Here is a 14,414-nt window from a genome sequence, read left to right as displayed (position 1 = left end):
GTGTTTGGCTGTGAGGCCTGGAACTCGGGAAAGGTGGAGAGGGGTCAGTGGGCTGATGGCAGGAGTCCTGGGCCCAGGTGGCCACTGCAGCCTCCTGGACCCCTGGGAGGATGAGAGCTGAGAGCGTGCTTCGTGCCACAGTGGACCGCCGCAGCGCCGTGGCTCACTCGGTGCTGCTTGGTGTGGTGGAGCTGGCTCACGGGCCATGATTGTCCTGGTGAGGGTAGAACCACTGGAGGCCGACACTTCTAGAAGAGGCAGCTGATTGCAGTCAGGAGGGACCGTGGACATAAACACGATCTTCAAAAGGTTCATGCAAAACAAGTATTCTGAAAAAATTGTGCGTGGGTTTCCAATTTTTTGCACCAAAATCAAACAATCTTTCTATTCATTTTTTTTCCTGAGAACTTTTTTTTTTTTTTTTTTTTTTTTGACAGGCAGAGTTAGTGAGAGAGGGAGAACCTTCCCTTGGTTCACCCTCTAAATGGCCACCACAGCTGGTGCACTGCACCAATCCGAAGCCAGGAGCCAGGTGCTTCCTCCTGGTCTCCCCATGCCAGGAAGAGGCAGGGATCTTGGGGGAGATCCCCTTGCAGTCAGCTCCTGCGAGGCAGTGCAGAGGAGGGTTTGCGGCACATACGGTGGGGCCATCTCGCCCGGGTTTCATTCTTGCTACTCGCTGAGCTTGTGACTTATACAGGTTGCCTCATCTGGAAACTGGGGCTAATGCCAGCACCTGGCCTGCAGGGTGGGAGCGAGGGTTCAATGTAAGCTAAGGCCTTTAGAGCCTGGGGCACAGGAGGCCACGAACCCCAGTGGACACCCCACTTTAGGCTACAACTGACCCTTAACAACCATCTGAGTCTTGTTCTCCCGCCCCCTCCTGATCTCACTTCTTCCCTCCCTTCCCCCATATAAAGTACCTCCTGGAGAAACCAACCCCATGGTGAGGAATTGGTGAACTCCAAGCCGGGGGAAGTCTAGACCATTAGCTGACAGAAGTCTCCCCCAGTAGTCACTGGCGTTTCTCAGGCCATCAGGGCTGAGGGCACCACCAGCCTGGGCCGGCCAGAGAGGGGTGACTGAACAGCTCGCCCCGGCACCCACAGCCCAGGGCCTGTCTCTCTACTCCCCTCCTCCAAGGCCAAGTGCATGCCATGAAGAGCTCTCATGCCAGGTTTCAGCGAAGCCCCCGAGAGACCCTCAAGGCCTCCGAGACTTTGTCCAGAAAGGAAGATGTGAAATATTCATGGAGAATGGGTAGATGCCAGTTCAGATGTGCGAGGAGCACGTGGCAGCCCAGCACAACTGATGCAGAGGGGTGAGGGCCAGATGGACACGGGTTGGTGGGGGAATCGGGCCGAGGGGGAGGCTGGCTGTACACCACATTTTTCAGTATTGCTGCTGACACTAAAACACCATAGAAAATGCTGCTGGACAAGGCTGACCTAGACTCTGAGCTGGCTTGTCGTTTTCCTCCTTCAAGGTCTGGATATTTATGTAAAACTGGGTGGGTGGGTGGGGGCGTCAGTGGGCTCCATGTCAAGGCACTCTGATGAACGGCCTCTTTCCCCCTTGGTTTTCCTGCTGATGTTGCCTGTTGGGTGGCCCATTTCGAACCTTAGCAGATGGCCCTTGCAAGGAAGAGACTAACTTGGCAGATGTGGCCTTTGCGCCATGCCCTTTGGCACTTCATGTCTTGGGCCCCAGGTGTGCCCTTTGCCTCTGCCTGGCAGGTTGCAGAGGTTCATGGGCACAGATGAAGGCAGTGAATGGTAAGGAGGAGAGGAGGGAGTGAGCAGAGCAAAATCAGAAAACAGAACATGTGGATTCCCTCTGACAACCTCGAGACAAGGCAGGCAGGTGGAAGGGGACCACCTGGGGCTCAGGAGACCCGGGTTCAGGGCCCAGATTTGCATCAGTTCCCTGAGCCACCCTGGGTAAGCTGTGTGACTTCTCTGGTCTTAACGTGCTCATCTGTGGCAGGCAGAGGTTGGGCTGGATCTTCTCCAGGGCTCTTTCCTGCTCTACTGTCATCCCTCAAGACCATAAGAACAGAGAGTTGAAATGCATGGCCATCAGAAACCCTACAGGGACTGCCTCAGTTCTCCCGAGACGGTTGCTATTCTGGGCACAGCTACACCCCTGACCCCAGTCTCTCTGAATTACTGCTGATCTAGGACACAGCGCAGTCCCTTCTTCCTGAATGGATTCTGGAGTTCGAACATCCATGACAGGGTCCAGAGGGGATGCTTGGCTGTTGTTCCCCCGTGACCACATAATCTGTCTCCAGGAGAAAGTGTCCCTGTGTGTTACCAGGTGATGAAAGCATCAGACAAATGCATTGCTCTTCACAGTGAGCAGGGGGGAGGCCCAGAAAGCACCCCCGCGATGTGGAACAGATTTCTGTTGATGCATGAGCTTGTAGCCTAATGACTTCCCATTCATTCTGTTGTAAGGGAAAGATGAGCTATTTAAACATCGGGAGGCACAGCATACTAATGGGGGCTGTGTTGGGCCGGGGGCAGGGCAGGGTTGGCTTGCTCTGCCAGCTCTGGGCTAGAGCCAGCTGCAAGGTTTGGAAGGAGGTAAGCCAGGGCTGCGGTCTGGCTGCCAGTGGGAGCCGGGCTCTGCAGCAGCTAGCCCGGGAGGGCAGTGCGGCTGTCTGCATCTAGATGCTTATCCAGGGAGAGAGGGGAACTGTCTGCTCTGTTCCCTCCGGCAGCTTCATAAGGCCATTTCCCTTGGTGCTGCAGGCAAGGACCCACTGTGAAAGGCTAAGTTAAAAACGACTCAAATAAGAACACCCGTGGCCAGCAGAGCGATTATTGAGCATCTACGCTTAAGGCCAGGTCACAGCCTTGTCTAGACCAATTAGCTTTGTTCTCCAGCACCACATGGGCAACTTTTAACCCCATGTCCCCAAGAACAGCCATTGATCCCAAATGGCCCAAGTGAGAAGGTGTGGCTGGGAGGGTGGGTGCACAGGTGGCACCCCGGAGTCGTCCTGTCACCCTGCTCCAGTGGTGCGTCCCCCTACACCCACACCCCATCTCCTGGACCGACCATGGCCCCGCCCTACTCTTCCTTCCCGTTCCAGGTCCTCTGGGACATGTCGGCAATCCTTCTCCGGGGCAGCCTTAGCTCTCGGGCAGCCCCACGGCTACAGAAGCTGGGGTGGACGCAGCGAGCCACGTTCTCGGGACCTGAGCCCTGAGTGTGCAGAGATCCCTTGCTGCACCCCCACCCCACAGCCCCCGAGTCGCTGCAGGACACGCGAGCATGGCTGCTGCTCCCGTTGCTCTGCAGCGGGAGAAGCTGGGCCTGGCTTCAGCGCTCCCATCTGACCAGGCCCTTCCCCCTTCAGTGAGAGGAGCCAAAGGAAGGTCCCATCCAGCTGCCCGGACATTGCCAGGCATGCAGGCATACCTCAGGGAGGGGGCATGTCCACCCAAGGCTGGAGGGGAGCACAGTGACGCAGAGGACAGGGAAGCGGGCTCAGCACCAGCAGGGGCACTCTTCTGAGCAGCGAGCAGACAAGGGGGTCTTGCAGCCCTACTGCTGACCCCCAGGGGCCTCTGATTCAAATGGGTAGGGGCCAGGCAGCGAAGCGGGCCACAGCCCGGCTCACTCGGCTGCTCCAAGAGCAGGGCAGGGCTGGCCATCTTCATGCATTATTCAGTGGACTCCAGCTGCCGGGCTGGGCCTCGGGGAGCAGTCTTGGTGGGTTTGGGCAGGCCGCCCAGGCAGCCTTGCTCCCTTCACACCTCCTGGGGCTTCCACGTGGCCTGCCCTGCAGGCCTCTTTCTGAAAGCTCTCCCTCCCTGCTGCAGGCCTGGCTCGGGCCTGCGTGCCAGAGTCCAGAGTCTCAAACATTCCAGGCAGAATGCTAGGGACACGGGCCCTTGCCCCAGCTTCCTGATGGGAGTGGGTCGTCTTGGCCTGGGTGGCTCCGAGTGGCTTTACGCAGTCACCCCACTCCACTCCCCTCCCCGCAGCCACCCCAGCTTTCCCCCAGGGTGGGGCCCCTGCAGGGAACCCGCCCGGCTGGTAAGACTGCACAACCAGTCTTCCTTTAAGTCTCCGTTCAGAGCCTACCCCCCTCCGGAATGTCCTCCTAAATTAACACAAGGCATGTCCCAGGCCTCTACAGATGATCTTTCCCAATCAGGCTCCACCAAAACAGCTCTCGTCGAGACTGATGAGCGCCTCTTCCTGCTGAGCGGAACAGTTAGCTTTCCAACCGCATCGGACTCGCTGGGTGGCAGCAGCCAATAGAGCCGAGCCTCCTCTGCCTCGCCCTGGTTTCCCCTGGCGCTGCGGTCCCTCGACTTTCTCCCCGCTCCCCTGGCTGCTGGTTTGCAGTCCCCTGTGCTGCTTTTGCCTCGTGATTCTCTCATCAAACATGTGAGTGCCCAATAGCTCCATCCCGGGTCTTTGGCTCTTATCTAAACCTACTCCCGCTGACAGCACAAACAGTCTGGTGGCTTTTTAAAGATTATTGCTATGGGGCCGGCGCTGTGGCATAGTGGGCTAAGCCTCTGCCTGCAATGCCAGAATCCCATGTGGGTGCCGGTTTGTGTCCTGGCTGGTTCCCTTCCAATCCAGCTCTCTGCCAGGAGCCAGGATCTCCCTCCAGGTCTCCCGTGAGGGTGGCTGGAGCTCAGGCACTTGGGTCATCAGCCTCTGCCCCCTGCTGCATTAGCAGGAAGCTGGATCAGAAGTGTAGAGCAGCCGGGTTCCAACAAGGCACTCCGGTATAGGTGAAACAGTGGCTTCACCTGCCACCCCCCTCCCCCATGCCTGTTCCAGTCTGGTGCTTTTAACACCATTTAAACGCGGACATCTCCAAAAATGTATTTGTTTAGCCAAGGTCTCTCTCCTGGACTCTCGGCTCCACATCCAACTTCCTGCTCAACTTCACCACTTGGATTTCCAAAAGCTTTCTCGGCATCACCCGTCTGAACCTGACCTCCTGATCTGTCTCCCCAGATGGGTCCTTCCCCCAGGTTCCCCAGCTCAACGAGTGGCGATTCCATCCTGAGTTGTTCAAACCAAACAATCTTGATTCTTTTTCTGTACAGCTTGGACCCCACACCCAATCTCTCAGCTAATACCGCTGGTTCTACTTTCAAAATATACCCAGCAATTAGCCACATCTCACATCTCCATCAGCACCTTTGTCCAAGCCACTGTCATCTCATTTTTTATGGAAAGAGCCTGCCAGCCGACTTCCTGCCTTTGTCCTGACTGCACAGCCTATTTCCAACTTGCGGCTGGAGTGACTCCTTTATGTGTTGGCTTGTAGCACCTTAATAACCTCTCCTGGGGTCCGGCTCTGTGGCCTAGTGGGTAAAGCCGCTGCCTGCAGTGCCAGCATCCCATATGGGCACTGGTTTGAGTCCCGGCCGCTCTACTTCTGATCCAGCTCTCTGCTGTGGCCTGGAAAAGCAGTAGAAGTTGGCCCAAGTCCTTGGACCCCTGCACCTGCGTGGGAGACCTGGAAGAGGCTCTGAGTTCCTGGCTTTGGATCAGTGCAGCTCTGGCCATTGCAATCATCTGGGGAGTGAACCAACGGATGGAAGACCTCTCTCTCTCTCTCTCTCTCTCTGCCTCTCCTCTGTCTCTCTGTAACTCTGCTTTTCAAATAAATAGATCTTAAACAAACAAACAAACCTCTCCCGCTCCCACGGCTCTGGCCTCAACTTTGACTCTCCTCCTTCCCCAGCCCCATGTCTGCCGAAGCCTCACTGACCTCTCCCTTTCCCTTGGCTGTTCTTTAACAAAGCAGGTGCTCTCCTACCTTGGGGTCTTAGAATCTTTCTTTCACTCGGCCCGGATACTCTCTCCTCCCCACCTTTCAGGTCTGCTCAAACGGCTCCCTCTCCAGGAGGTTCCCTGGGCCCCTGGAGTTTCACCCGGTAACCCTCCCTTTAGCCCACCCTCCCGACCCCAGCATTCCCTATCACACTTCCCTGCTTCCGTTTCTCCACGGCACTGTCACTCCTGTATACACTCCTGTATACAGTGCCAAGGCCTGGGCTTGCAACTGGAAGACGCTCAGACACATCGTGGCAGTATGGGTGACGGCTCTGCGTCCTCCTTCAGCTTCCTCGGATCCCCTTCCTTGGATCTCCTCCCACCAGCTACTCTTTGCTGCTGGCCTTGCTTCCTTTCTCCCTAAGTGTCAGGTTCCCAAAGCTCAGGTCTCCTTCCACCCTCTGATCCACCGTCCCACTCACCCACTCTCTCAGCCGCAACAGATATCCTAAGTATCTGGTCCTTGGCTTGCATTTTTACTCACTCTGAACCCTCTGTCTCTTCCGCCCCCAGTTGTCCGAGTCTGTGGTGTTCCCTTGGAGGCCCACTGAGGACACACTGAGTGGATGGAGACCCATTACACACCCCTGATGCTCCCACCCACCTCCTGCTCAGCCTGGGCCTGGGCCACAAGGTGCGCCCCTTGCATCGAGCTGGGCTGCCCACAGAAGTTGGGAGGCTGTGGCCCAGGCTGAGTGGTGAGTCACAGTGGATCAATGAGCTGCCTCTTTGGCCCTATTTGAAAATGGGTTTTGGTGATCACTCTTGGATTTCACCAGATTTCAACATGTGGATGTGAGAATAAACAAGGAAGGAAATTCCATTCCGGAGGCCCATCTTCCCTCAACACTGGGCCAGCGAGGAGCTGCCTGTCCCCAGAGGCACAGAGCTGCCTTCCTGCCTCCCCCATCAGGCTGTGAGGCCCTGAGGACAGGACTGGAGCTGCAGACACCGCATTCCCAGCCGGGTGCCTGGCACACAGTAATGACACTGCAAGAAGTTATTACACACAAGGCAAAGCACCCCAAGCCTAGGCGACAGATGTTCTCTCCAGATCCCTTAGTCCGGACGAAATAGAGAAACATATCCCCTATCTTTCATTCACTTTTTTTTTTTTTTAAATTACTCTCTGGCTTCTGCTGTCATCAAAGCCTGGCCTAAACCTTTCTCTTTCCAGAAATGTTTCCACACCAATTCCACCCGACTCTGATTTCTTTCCTCCCCACCTCCTCAATACTTCTGCACACGGCTTCTACTGTAGTTTGCATAATTCTGCGCAAGCATCCCATCGGCAGGTGTGTGTACGAGGGGCTCAGGGTCCTGGGGGCCCCCGGGCTTTCTCTACAGCACCTGTCAGCCTGGGTGCTCTGAGCCAGAGGCGCATTCTTTGTCACCCTTTCCACCGCCCAGCCCCAGGTTTCTGTATCCTACAAGTGCTAAGTGAGACAACTGGCCAGCACACAGTTGGCACCCAGTGAATGCTTGTTACATGAAAAAGAAAAGAATGTCAAACGCAGCGTCCACAGGACGGATACCGGGGAGCAGGTGCATTAGCCCAAGTGTCAGCACGGAAGATACCTCCCCAAATGAACAGAGTTTGAGATGCCTGAAATAAGCAAAGCAGCCTGCCTAGAAAAATGAGGCAGAACAGCCTTCTGAGTTCCTCATGGGCTATGAGTTTAGTAGCGACCGTCTGGGACGAGGCATGGAATGGCCACACTCACCCTTGACCGCACAAGGACCAGGGGTTAGGCTCTCGGCCCTTCTCCTTCCCCTCAGGGAGACACCGGACAAGCCACTGAGCCTGGAGCCTTGGCTTCTTCATCACCCATGGGGGTGATCGCAGGGTGGGGCGGGGACAAAATGTGTTAGAGGACAGAAGCACGGCGAACCCACAGTGAGTGGGATCTGAACGGGGCCAGGAGGAGGAGGAAAACCTGTTGATGGGGCCTCCCCTCCCCCAGCAGGAACCTCCCAGAGGACATTCCTGAGGGCCGGGGGAGAGAGAGGACCACTGTCACTGCAGGAGAGGGCACTTCTGGAGATCCTATCCAGTGGCCGAATCACCAGCCTGGGGTTCAGGCCTCTTCTGAGTAGAGCACACTCCCGGGCCCCTGGCCGCTCTGCTCTGTGCAAGAGCCGGAGCTAAGAAGCTGAGGATCTCAGAACTGTGCCGATGGTTTAGTACTAGGAAACGCAGCCTGGAGAGGGGATGTCACTTTCCCAAAGTCACACGGAAAACACACGACACAGCTAAGACCAGCAATAAGACAGGAATGGCGACATCCACCAACCAGTCGGAACAGGTGGCCTGGACCGGAGAGGATGGCCAGCCACAGAGCGGTATGAAAGTGGCCCACAGGCCGAGCCAGCAGGAAACACAGTGGCAGGGTGGGCAAGGCTGCCCCGGGTGTCTGGGACGCTTCATTTGTTGATCACGTGTAACACCACGATGACCCCAATGCATTATGACCCGCATTTTCCTGCCACTGAGGCACACTTTGGCTAATGGTCTCAAAGCAAGGAAGTGGGGCAGCCGGAACACAGCACAGCTCTGCTCATCCCCAGGCTAGAGGCTGCTGCACCACTTAAGGCGGCCGTTCCTCTCTGCAGATCCCGGGAGTAGGACACAGAACACTCTGTCACCCCCAAACAACACACATGCATCCACACGCGTGTGCACACACACAGGCGCACTCTCACCCAGCACAGCCCTGGTGAGGCAGGACGACACCCAAGTCCACTGGCACTGCCAAGCACAACACGTCTTTACAGCCCCAGTTACAGCCCACAGCTCCCACTGCAGCACAGGAGCGGGAACAGCGGCAGGAACAGCTGTGTGCGCTGGGCTCTGGGGCCTGGGTAGCAATAACCACAAGACCACAGAGCTGTTAGCAAACCTCCGTGTCGGCAGCTCCAGTACAATGATGAATCTCCAGCTTTATACAGAAATAATGAGACTGGGGGAGAAGCAGCGCGGGAAGAAGAGCGAAGTTCTGGGTGGAGGGAGAGGCACCGAGTGGAGCCAGGTGGCGGGAGGGCCTGGGCAGCGCCAGGGGCAGCAGTGCCCACGGCTGCAATGGGTGCCATGGGCTCTCCTGGTTTCTTTCCCAGGCCTGAGCTTTGTGATTCTGCAGACAGAAAGCCAGGGGCCCCCAAGCACCTCGGCGGTCAGGTCTGTCCACGTCTTGGCCCCCAGCTCCTGGTGCATATTAGCACCGGGGTGGGCGCACGAGGGTCCCTGGTGGTTTAAGATTTGCAACTGAGAAAGAGCTAGACTCGTGAGATGTTTACCCTCCTCTCACTTGCCCAGGAGCTCCAGGGTCAGTGCCTGCAAGAAAATCGCACAAACCCTCGGGTTTTGCTGCTTTAGACTCCAGCACTGGAACAGGGGCTCGCCCGGTGCCACCTGCTACGGCTGATCCCGACTCCTATACAAGCTCCAGGAGCCACAGGGGCAGCACGCAGGACCTGTGACCACAGAGCAGCCTACCCGACCCCTTCCTCACGGTGCCTCGCCTTCTGATCCCCCATCCTCTGCTTCAATCCAGACCACCTGACCTCATTGTCTCATCTCTTTGCCACCCCAGACACAACCCTTCTCCTTGAACCATACCTCTGAATCTCTCTACCTGCTTTCAAAATACTTCCTGGCCTCCTCTTCCAGGAAGCCTTCCCGGTTGAACCCCACTTGGCTCCAATTACTTCTTTAATAATCCTCCCTTGTGCCCCAACAGATAGTTGGATTAAACAAGCCATCGGTCATTTGACAGGAATGTGCTGGGTCTTAGGCTCAGCCCTGTGGGAGAGCACAGGAGAAGAGGAAGTGTGGGTCACAGCCATCCCCGGGTCTGCTGTCGGGAGGACTCGACAGGACAGACTCTGGATCAGGACGAAGCTGAGGGATACAGAGGATGCATCAGAGCGGTGGCTGCTGGGAGAACAGCAGGCCGCGTGGAGGAGGATTCAGGTGGGCGCTGAGCGGTGGACTGTCTGGGGCTGGGCAGAGAGGCAGGGGCCAGGCCTGCCAAGCCGAGGGGGACCTTACAAGCAAAGGCAAGAAGCAGGGACTCCAGGCACACTCAGGGGCCTGTGGGGCTGGGGCAGAGGCGCAGCCAGGGGCAGAGACACAGCCTGGGTCCCCGGGCTCAGGTCTAACGTGCAGCTGGGAATGGAATTGGGCCCAGGACAGCAATGGGAAAAGGACATGCCCATCTGCGCCCTCCGTGCTGGCTGCAGGAAGTCAGGTCCACCGAGGGCTCAGTTATTGCCAGTGGCTCTCACCTGGGCATCCTTGTCCTGGATTTACACTTTCACAGCCAGCACTGTGCAGCAGGTAAAGGCACGGGGCTTCCTGGGTCCTGGCCTGCCAGGGTGGGGAGCCCAATCTGAGAACTCTGCCTGCTGGTGGCGCTATTGGGCTGGAGGGCCCAGGGCACTCACCTGAGGCCGCACACAGAGCTCAGACAGGCTGCACGCAAGACAAGGGGTGCGGGTGCCACCCCAGCCCTGCAGCTGGGAACCACCAGGCCTGGGCTTCTATTGGGGGGGGGGTTCCCTCCCTCTTGGCCTGGGAAGTTCCCGGTTCCAGTCCTGCCCTACCTGGGTTAGCTGCCCTGGTCCAGGCCTTCCCAGGCAGTGTTGGTGCACACAGTGTGCAGGAGCACTTGGCCGGCATCGCTGGCCTGCTGGATGGTCCCCCTCTCTGCCAGCCCAGTCCCGCCCTCACCCCCAGTGCCCGGCATGGCGTCCTTAAGAGCAGGAGGTGGAGGCGGACTCTGGTGGCACTGCCTGAGGAAGTGAACATGGGGACAGTCTGGGGACGAGGTCAGGGACAGCTACAGAGCCCTAGGATCAGGGCAGCTCCATCTGGGGGAGAGGTTCCTGCACACCTGAGGCTCGCACTCCTGCTGGGGCCGAAGGTACAGGGGAGGGAGGGGGCCTCTGGGGCGGGCAGAGCTCTGCCCCCACAGCCCTGCGTCCTCATCCTCTCCCGGGGGCGGTGGCCTCGCTGTAAGGAGGATGGAGCTGCCTCTCTCCACCTGCACAGTCCCCGCCATGAAGCTGCTGCCTTAGGAGACCACAGGGAAGAGCCGCACCAGATGCGCGCTTCAGATCGTGATTTATAGGCACAGCTCCTGGGCCTGGGCTGGTGCACAGCTGCCGCTCCAGCCCGCCCCGTCTGGCTGCCACCTGGCTGCCTGCGCCGTTCTGGGCGGCGGGGGGTGGCATCTCAGGAAAGCAAAGGTGAGGAGGCCCTGGGACATCAGCCTGGACTTGCCAAAGTCAGCATCAGAGAATGGGGTCCTGGAGACACTGCCTGGAAGCAGAGCCCGCCGAGGTTTCTCCTTGAAGAAATCGAGGCGCGTACGCTCTACCCACCACGGCGCGGCTGGGTTTCCCAACCTCTCTCCTGACATTCTGCACAGACGTACTGAGTATCAGCTGCCCGAAGGGAGGAGCCTCAGGCAGATTGGGATCCTCCCTCCTCAGAGATAATGGTGCAAGAAATATGCAAAGAGGGGCTGGCGTTGTGGTGCACTGGGTGAAGCCGCTTGCAATGCCAGCATCACATACTGGAGAGCTGTTTCCGCACTGGCTGCTCTACTTCTGATCCAGCTCCCTGCTAATGTGCCTGGGAAGGCAGCAGAAGATGGCCCAAGTGTTTGGGGCCCTGTTACTCATATGGGAGACCCCAATGGAGTTCCAGGCTCCTGGATCCAGCCTGGCTCACCAGCCCTGACTGTTGCAGCCATTTGGAGAGTGAACCAGTGGACAGATCTCCACCCCTCCCCACCCTCAGCCCCTCCTGCTGCTTGACTTTCAAATAAATCTTAAAATAAAAATATCCAGGGAGACACTCAGCCAGTTAGCACTCAGGACACCAGATGAGAGGCCACGTGCTTGGTGGGAACACCCTTGCTGGGCTCTCAGCGCCCGGGTCAGAGAGAGGTACAGCAGCTGCACCTGCAGGATGCACCACACAGCTCCTCAGGCCAGTGGAATGGAGTACCCTGTCCACACCAGCCCAGGGGGCTCCGGGTGTGCCCCTCTAGTTCTCTGTGCCAAAGCTGCCCTCCCTTGTGAGTCAACGTGAATCTCAGCACCTTGAAGCCTCGGTTAGCTCCAGCTGGCTGCGAATGGCCCAGTATCTGCCTCTGGTGTGGGCATTAGCCAGGTCTCCTTGCAGGCTGCCTGCCCCGCCCCCGCCCCCCCCCCAACTCCCAGACAGTACTGGGAATATGGTGCTAAGACAAGGGACTCAGCGGTGTGTGGTCCTTAGTGCGTTCATTCAGTTCTGCAGTTCTGCCTTCTGGGCGTGTGGTAGGAGTGTTTTGCCTCTGCCTCTCTGAGAGTAGGAGTTGCCGTGTGTTTTGCTCTGGCTAATGGAATGTGAGTGGAAGTGACACATGGAACTTGTGCATGGAAGCTTTGAGAAATACTGCATGATTTGCACATCGTCTTCCTCCTGAGGTTTAACTACGGGAGCTCAAGCTGAGCTGGAGCCTCCGTGGGCTCGGGTCCCTGGGCAACAAGGTCAAGCTGAGCCCCCAGCTACGCTGCAAAGAACGTGTGACGTGAATGAGAAACAGACCTTGGTTATCTGAAGCCACAAAATCCTGAGATTGCTTCTTGCTGAAGTACAGTCTGATTAACACAGCCCACTCTTGCTGCTTATCCCAAGCTTCTAATACATACCAATACACTCAGCAGACACTCAGTCTGTGGCCTGGCCCAGCAGTCACCCATGATCATAGGGGACATAGCACATGTTTTAGAGTTGCCAAACCTTGGGTCCCGCAGGTAGAGAGACCCACCCTGGAAGGTGCGATGAGAAGCAACAGACAAAAATTCCTTCCCTTCCCCTGCCTCCGAGGGTGCTACTGGCTCCCACCCCAACCTGGGGAGAGAGCAAGGACCGCCCCAGGGTGGGCGGGCCATGGACAGTTTCACACCCTGTGTCTGGAGGCGGTGAGGGGGGTAGGGGACGTGTCCCGCCCGGCCCAGAGCTGCTCATCCTAGAGCAGCCCATTGAGCAGCGCTGTACTCACACTCGTGGCGTACTGGATGTCCCTCCAGATGGAGGTCTCCCGGGACAGGTCGGAGGCTTCAAAGAGGTTGTCCAGGATGACCTCCCCGATCATGTCGTGGCGGGAGAAGCGGTCAAAGTCAAAGACGCTGAGATGCAGCTTGCGGTCGGCCAGCTCCTCGTAGGGCACGGGGAAGTGGAAGTTCTCGTCGAAGGTGGGGTTCAGGGTCTTGCGGTGCACCCGGGTCTGCAGCTTGCATTTGCGGTCAGGCAGGAGGTAGATCTTGACGTAAGGGTCAGAGCTTCCGCAGAAGTCCTTGGCAGGGAGGTCAAAGGCCTTCAGGATGCGCACGATCAGGGTCTCACTCTCGTAGTCGTAGCGGAGGCTGAAGTTGATCTTCCCGCAGCTCTTGGCTGCCCCGGACTTGGCCTCGTCCCCGTCCACCGACTTCTGCTTGTAGAGCTCGGGCTTGATGCGGCCGATGCTGGTGGGCTGCTCGGCCGCCGGCGGCAGCTCACTGCCGTAGTCCACGCTGGAGACGTGCATCTGCCGCGGCAGGTGGCGCTTGAAAGACGTGTGCCTGGCGGCGACAGGAGGGGCAAAGAGCGCGTGTGTGGTCAGGGCGGACCTGGCTCCCTCTGCCCCACGTGGAGCACCCTCTCCCTCTTGCTGACCCCACGTGTCCTCTGCACACACTTGGTGCACAAGCAGCTGGAGCGGCGCCAGGTCTATATTAAGCTCAGCAAATGTTGGCCATTGCTATCGCAATCACTCTCCCTGCTTCTCTGATATCTGCTTCCCAGGGTTCTCTCCTCGCAGACGGCACTCTGTTCCCTTCTCTGAACCATGCACTCCCTTGGGAGATGGGCCACCCTTCCTCACCCTCCATGGGCTCTCCCACCATCATTTACTGAGCGCTCAATACAGGGTAGGAATGGGAGTGGTTGAAAGCATGTGTGTTGGGGTCGGCGCCGTGGCACATTGGGTTAAAGCCCTGGCCTGAAGCATCGGCATCCCATATGGGCGCCAGTTCAAGTCCTGGTTGCTCCTCTTCTGATCCAGCTCTCTGCTATGGCCTGGGAAAGCAGTAGAAGATGGCCCAAGTCTTTGGGCCCCTGCATCCACGTGGGAGACCCAGAAGAAGCTCCCAGATCCCAGCTTCAGATCGGATCGGCTCAGCTCCGGCTGTTGCAGCCGTCTGGGGAGTGAGCCAGTGGATGGAAGACCTCTCTCTCTGTCTCTACCCCTTTTGGTAACTCTGTCTTTTAAATAAATAAAAAAAAAATAAAAGAAAGTATGGGTGCTGGAGTCACATCGTGTAGCTTCATTTCAGCTTTGTTACTTTGTTGAGTGTAACTTTGGGCAAGATATTTAACCTCTCTGTGTTATAAAAACAAAGATAATAAAAATAGCAATTGCATAAGATGGCTGTGAAGGTGAAGTAAAATAATACAACTAAAGTGCTTAGAACAGGGCCAGGTATCCACGAAGTGATGCATGCCTTAGAGTTCACTGTCACCTGGCCTCCTCTGCCGGCCCCTCACGACCACCTGGGAGGACTCC

General features: G+C 57.4%; 1 protein-coding gene across 5 annotated transcripts in view; it reads right to left on the bottom strand.

Annotated features, from left to right (window-relative positions):
* Positions 1 to 14,414, bottom strand: part of SYT6 (synaptotagmin 6) — a 60,473-nt gene that overhangs the window by 33,789 nt on the left and 12,270 nt on the right. For all 5 annotated transcript variants that reach the window (XR_007923500.3, XR_007923501.3, XM_051856141.3 and 2 more), the window contains exon 3: positions 12,873 to 13,431. Coding sequence is in view for 3 of the 5 variants with exons in the window: in XM_051856141.3 (XP_051712101.1) it covers positions 12,873 to 13,431 (559 nt within the window). In the remaining 2 variants the exon portion in view is untranslated. The remainder of the gene's footprint in view (positions 1 to 12,872; positions 13,432 to 14,414) is intronic.

This window comes from Oryctolagus cuniculus, chromosome 7 (assembly GCF_051225735.1).
Source record: "Oryctolagus cuniculus isolate XC-2025 breed Fujian yellow rabbit chromosome 7, ASM5122573v1, whole genome shotgun sequence".
NCBI lineage: Eukaryota > Metazoa > Chordata > Mammalia > Lagomorpha > Leporidae > Oryctolagus > Oryctolagus cuniculus.
Note: the sequence above shows the minus strand (reverse complement) of the source record. Positions and strands in the feature narration are given on the sequence as shown.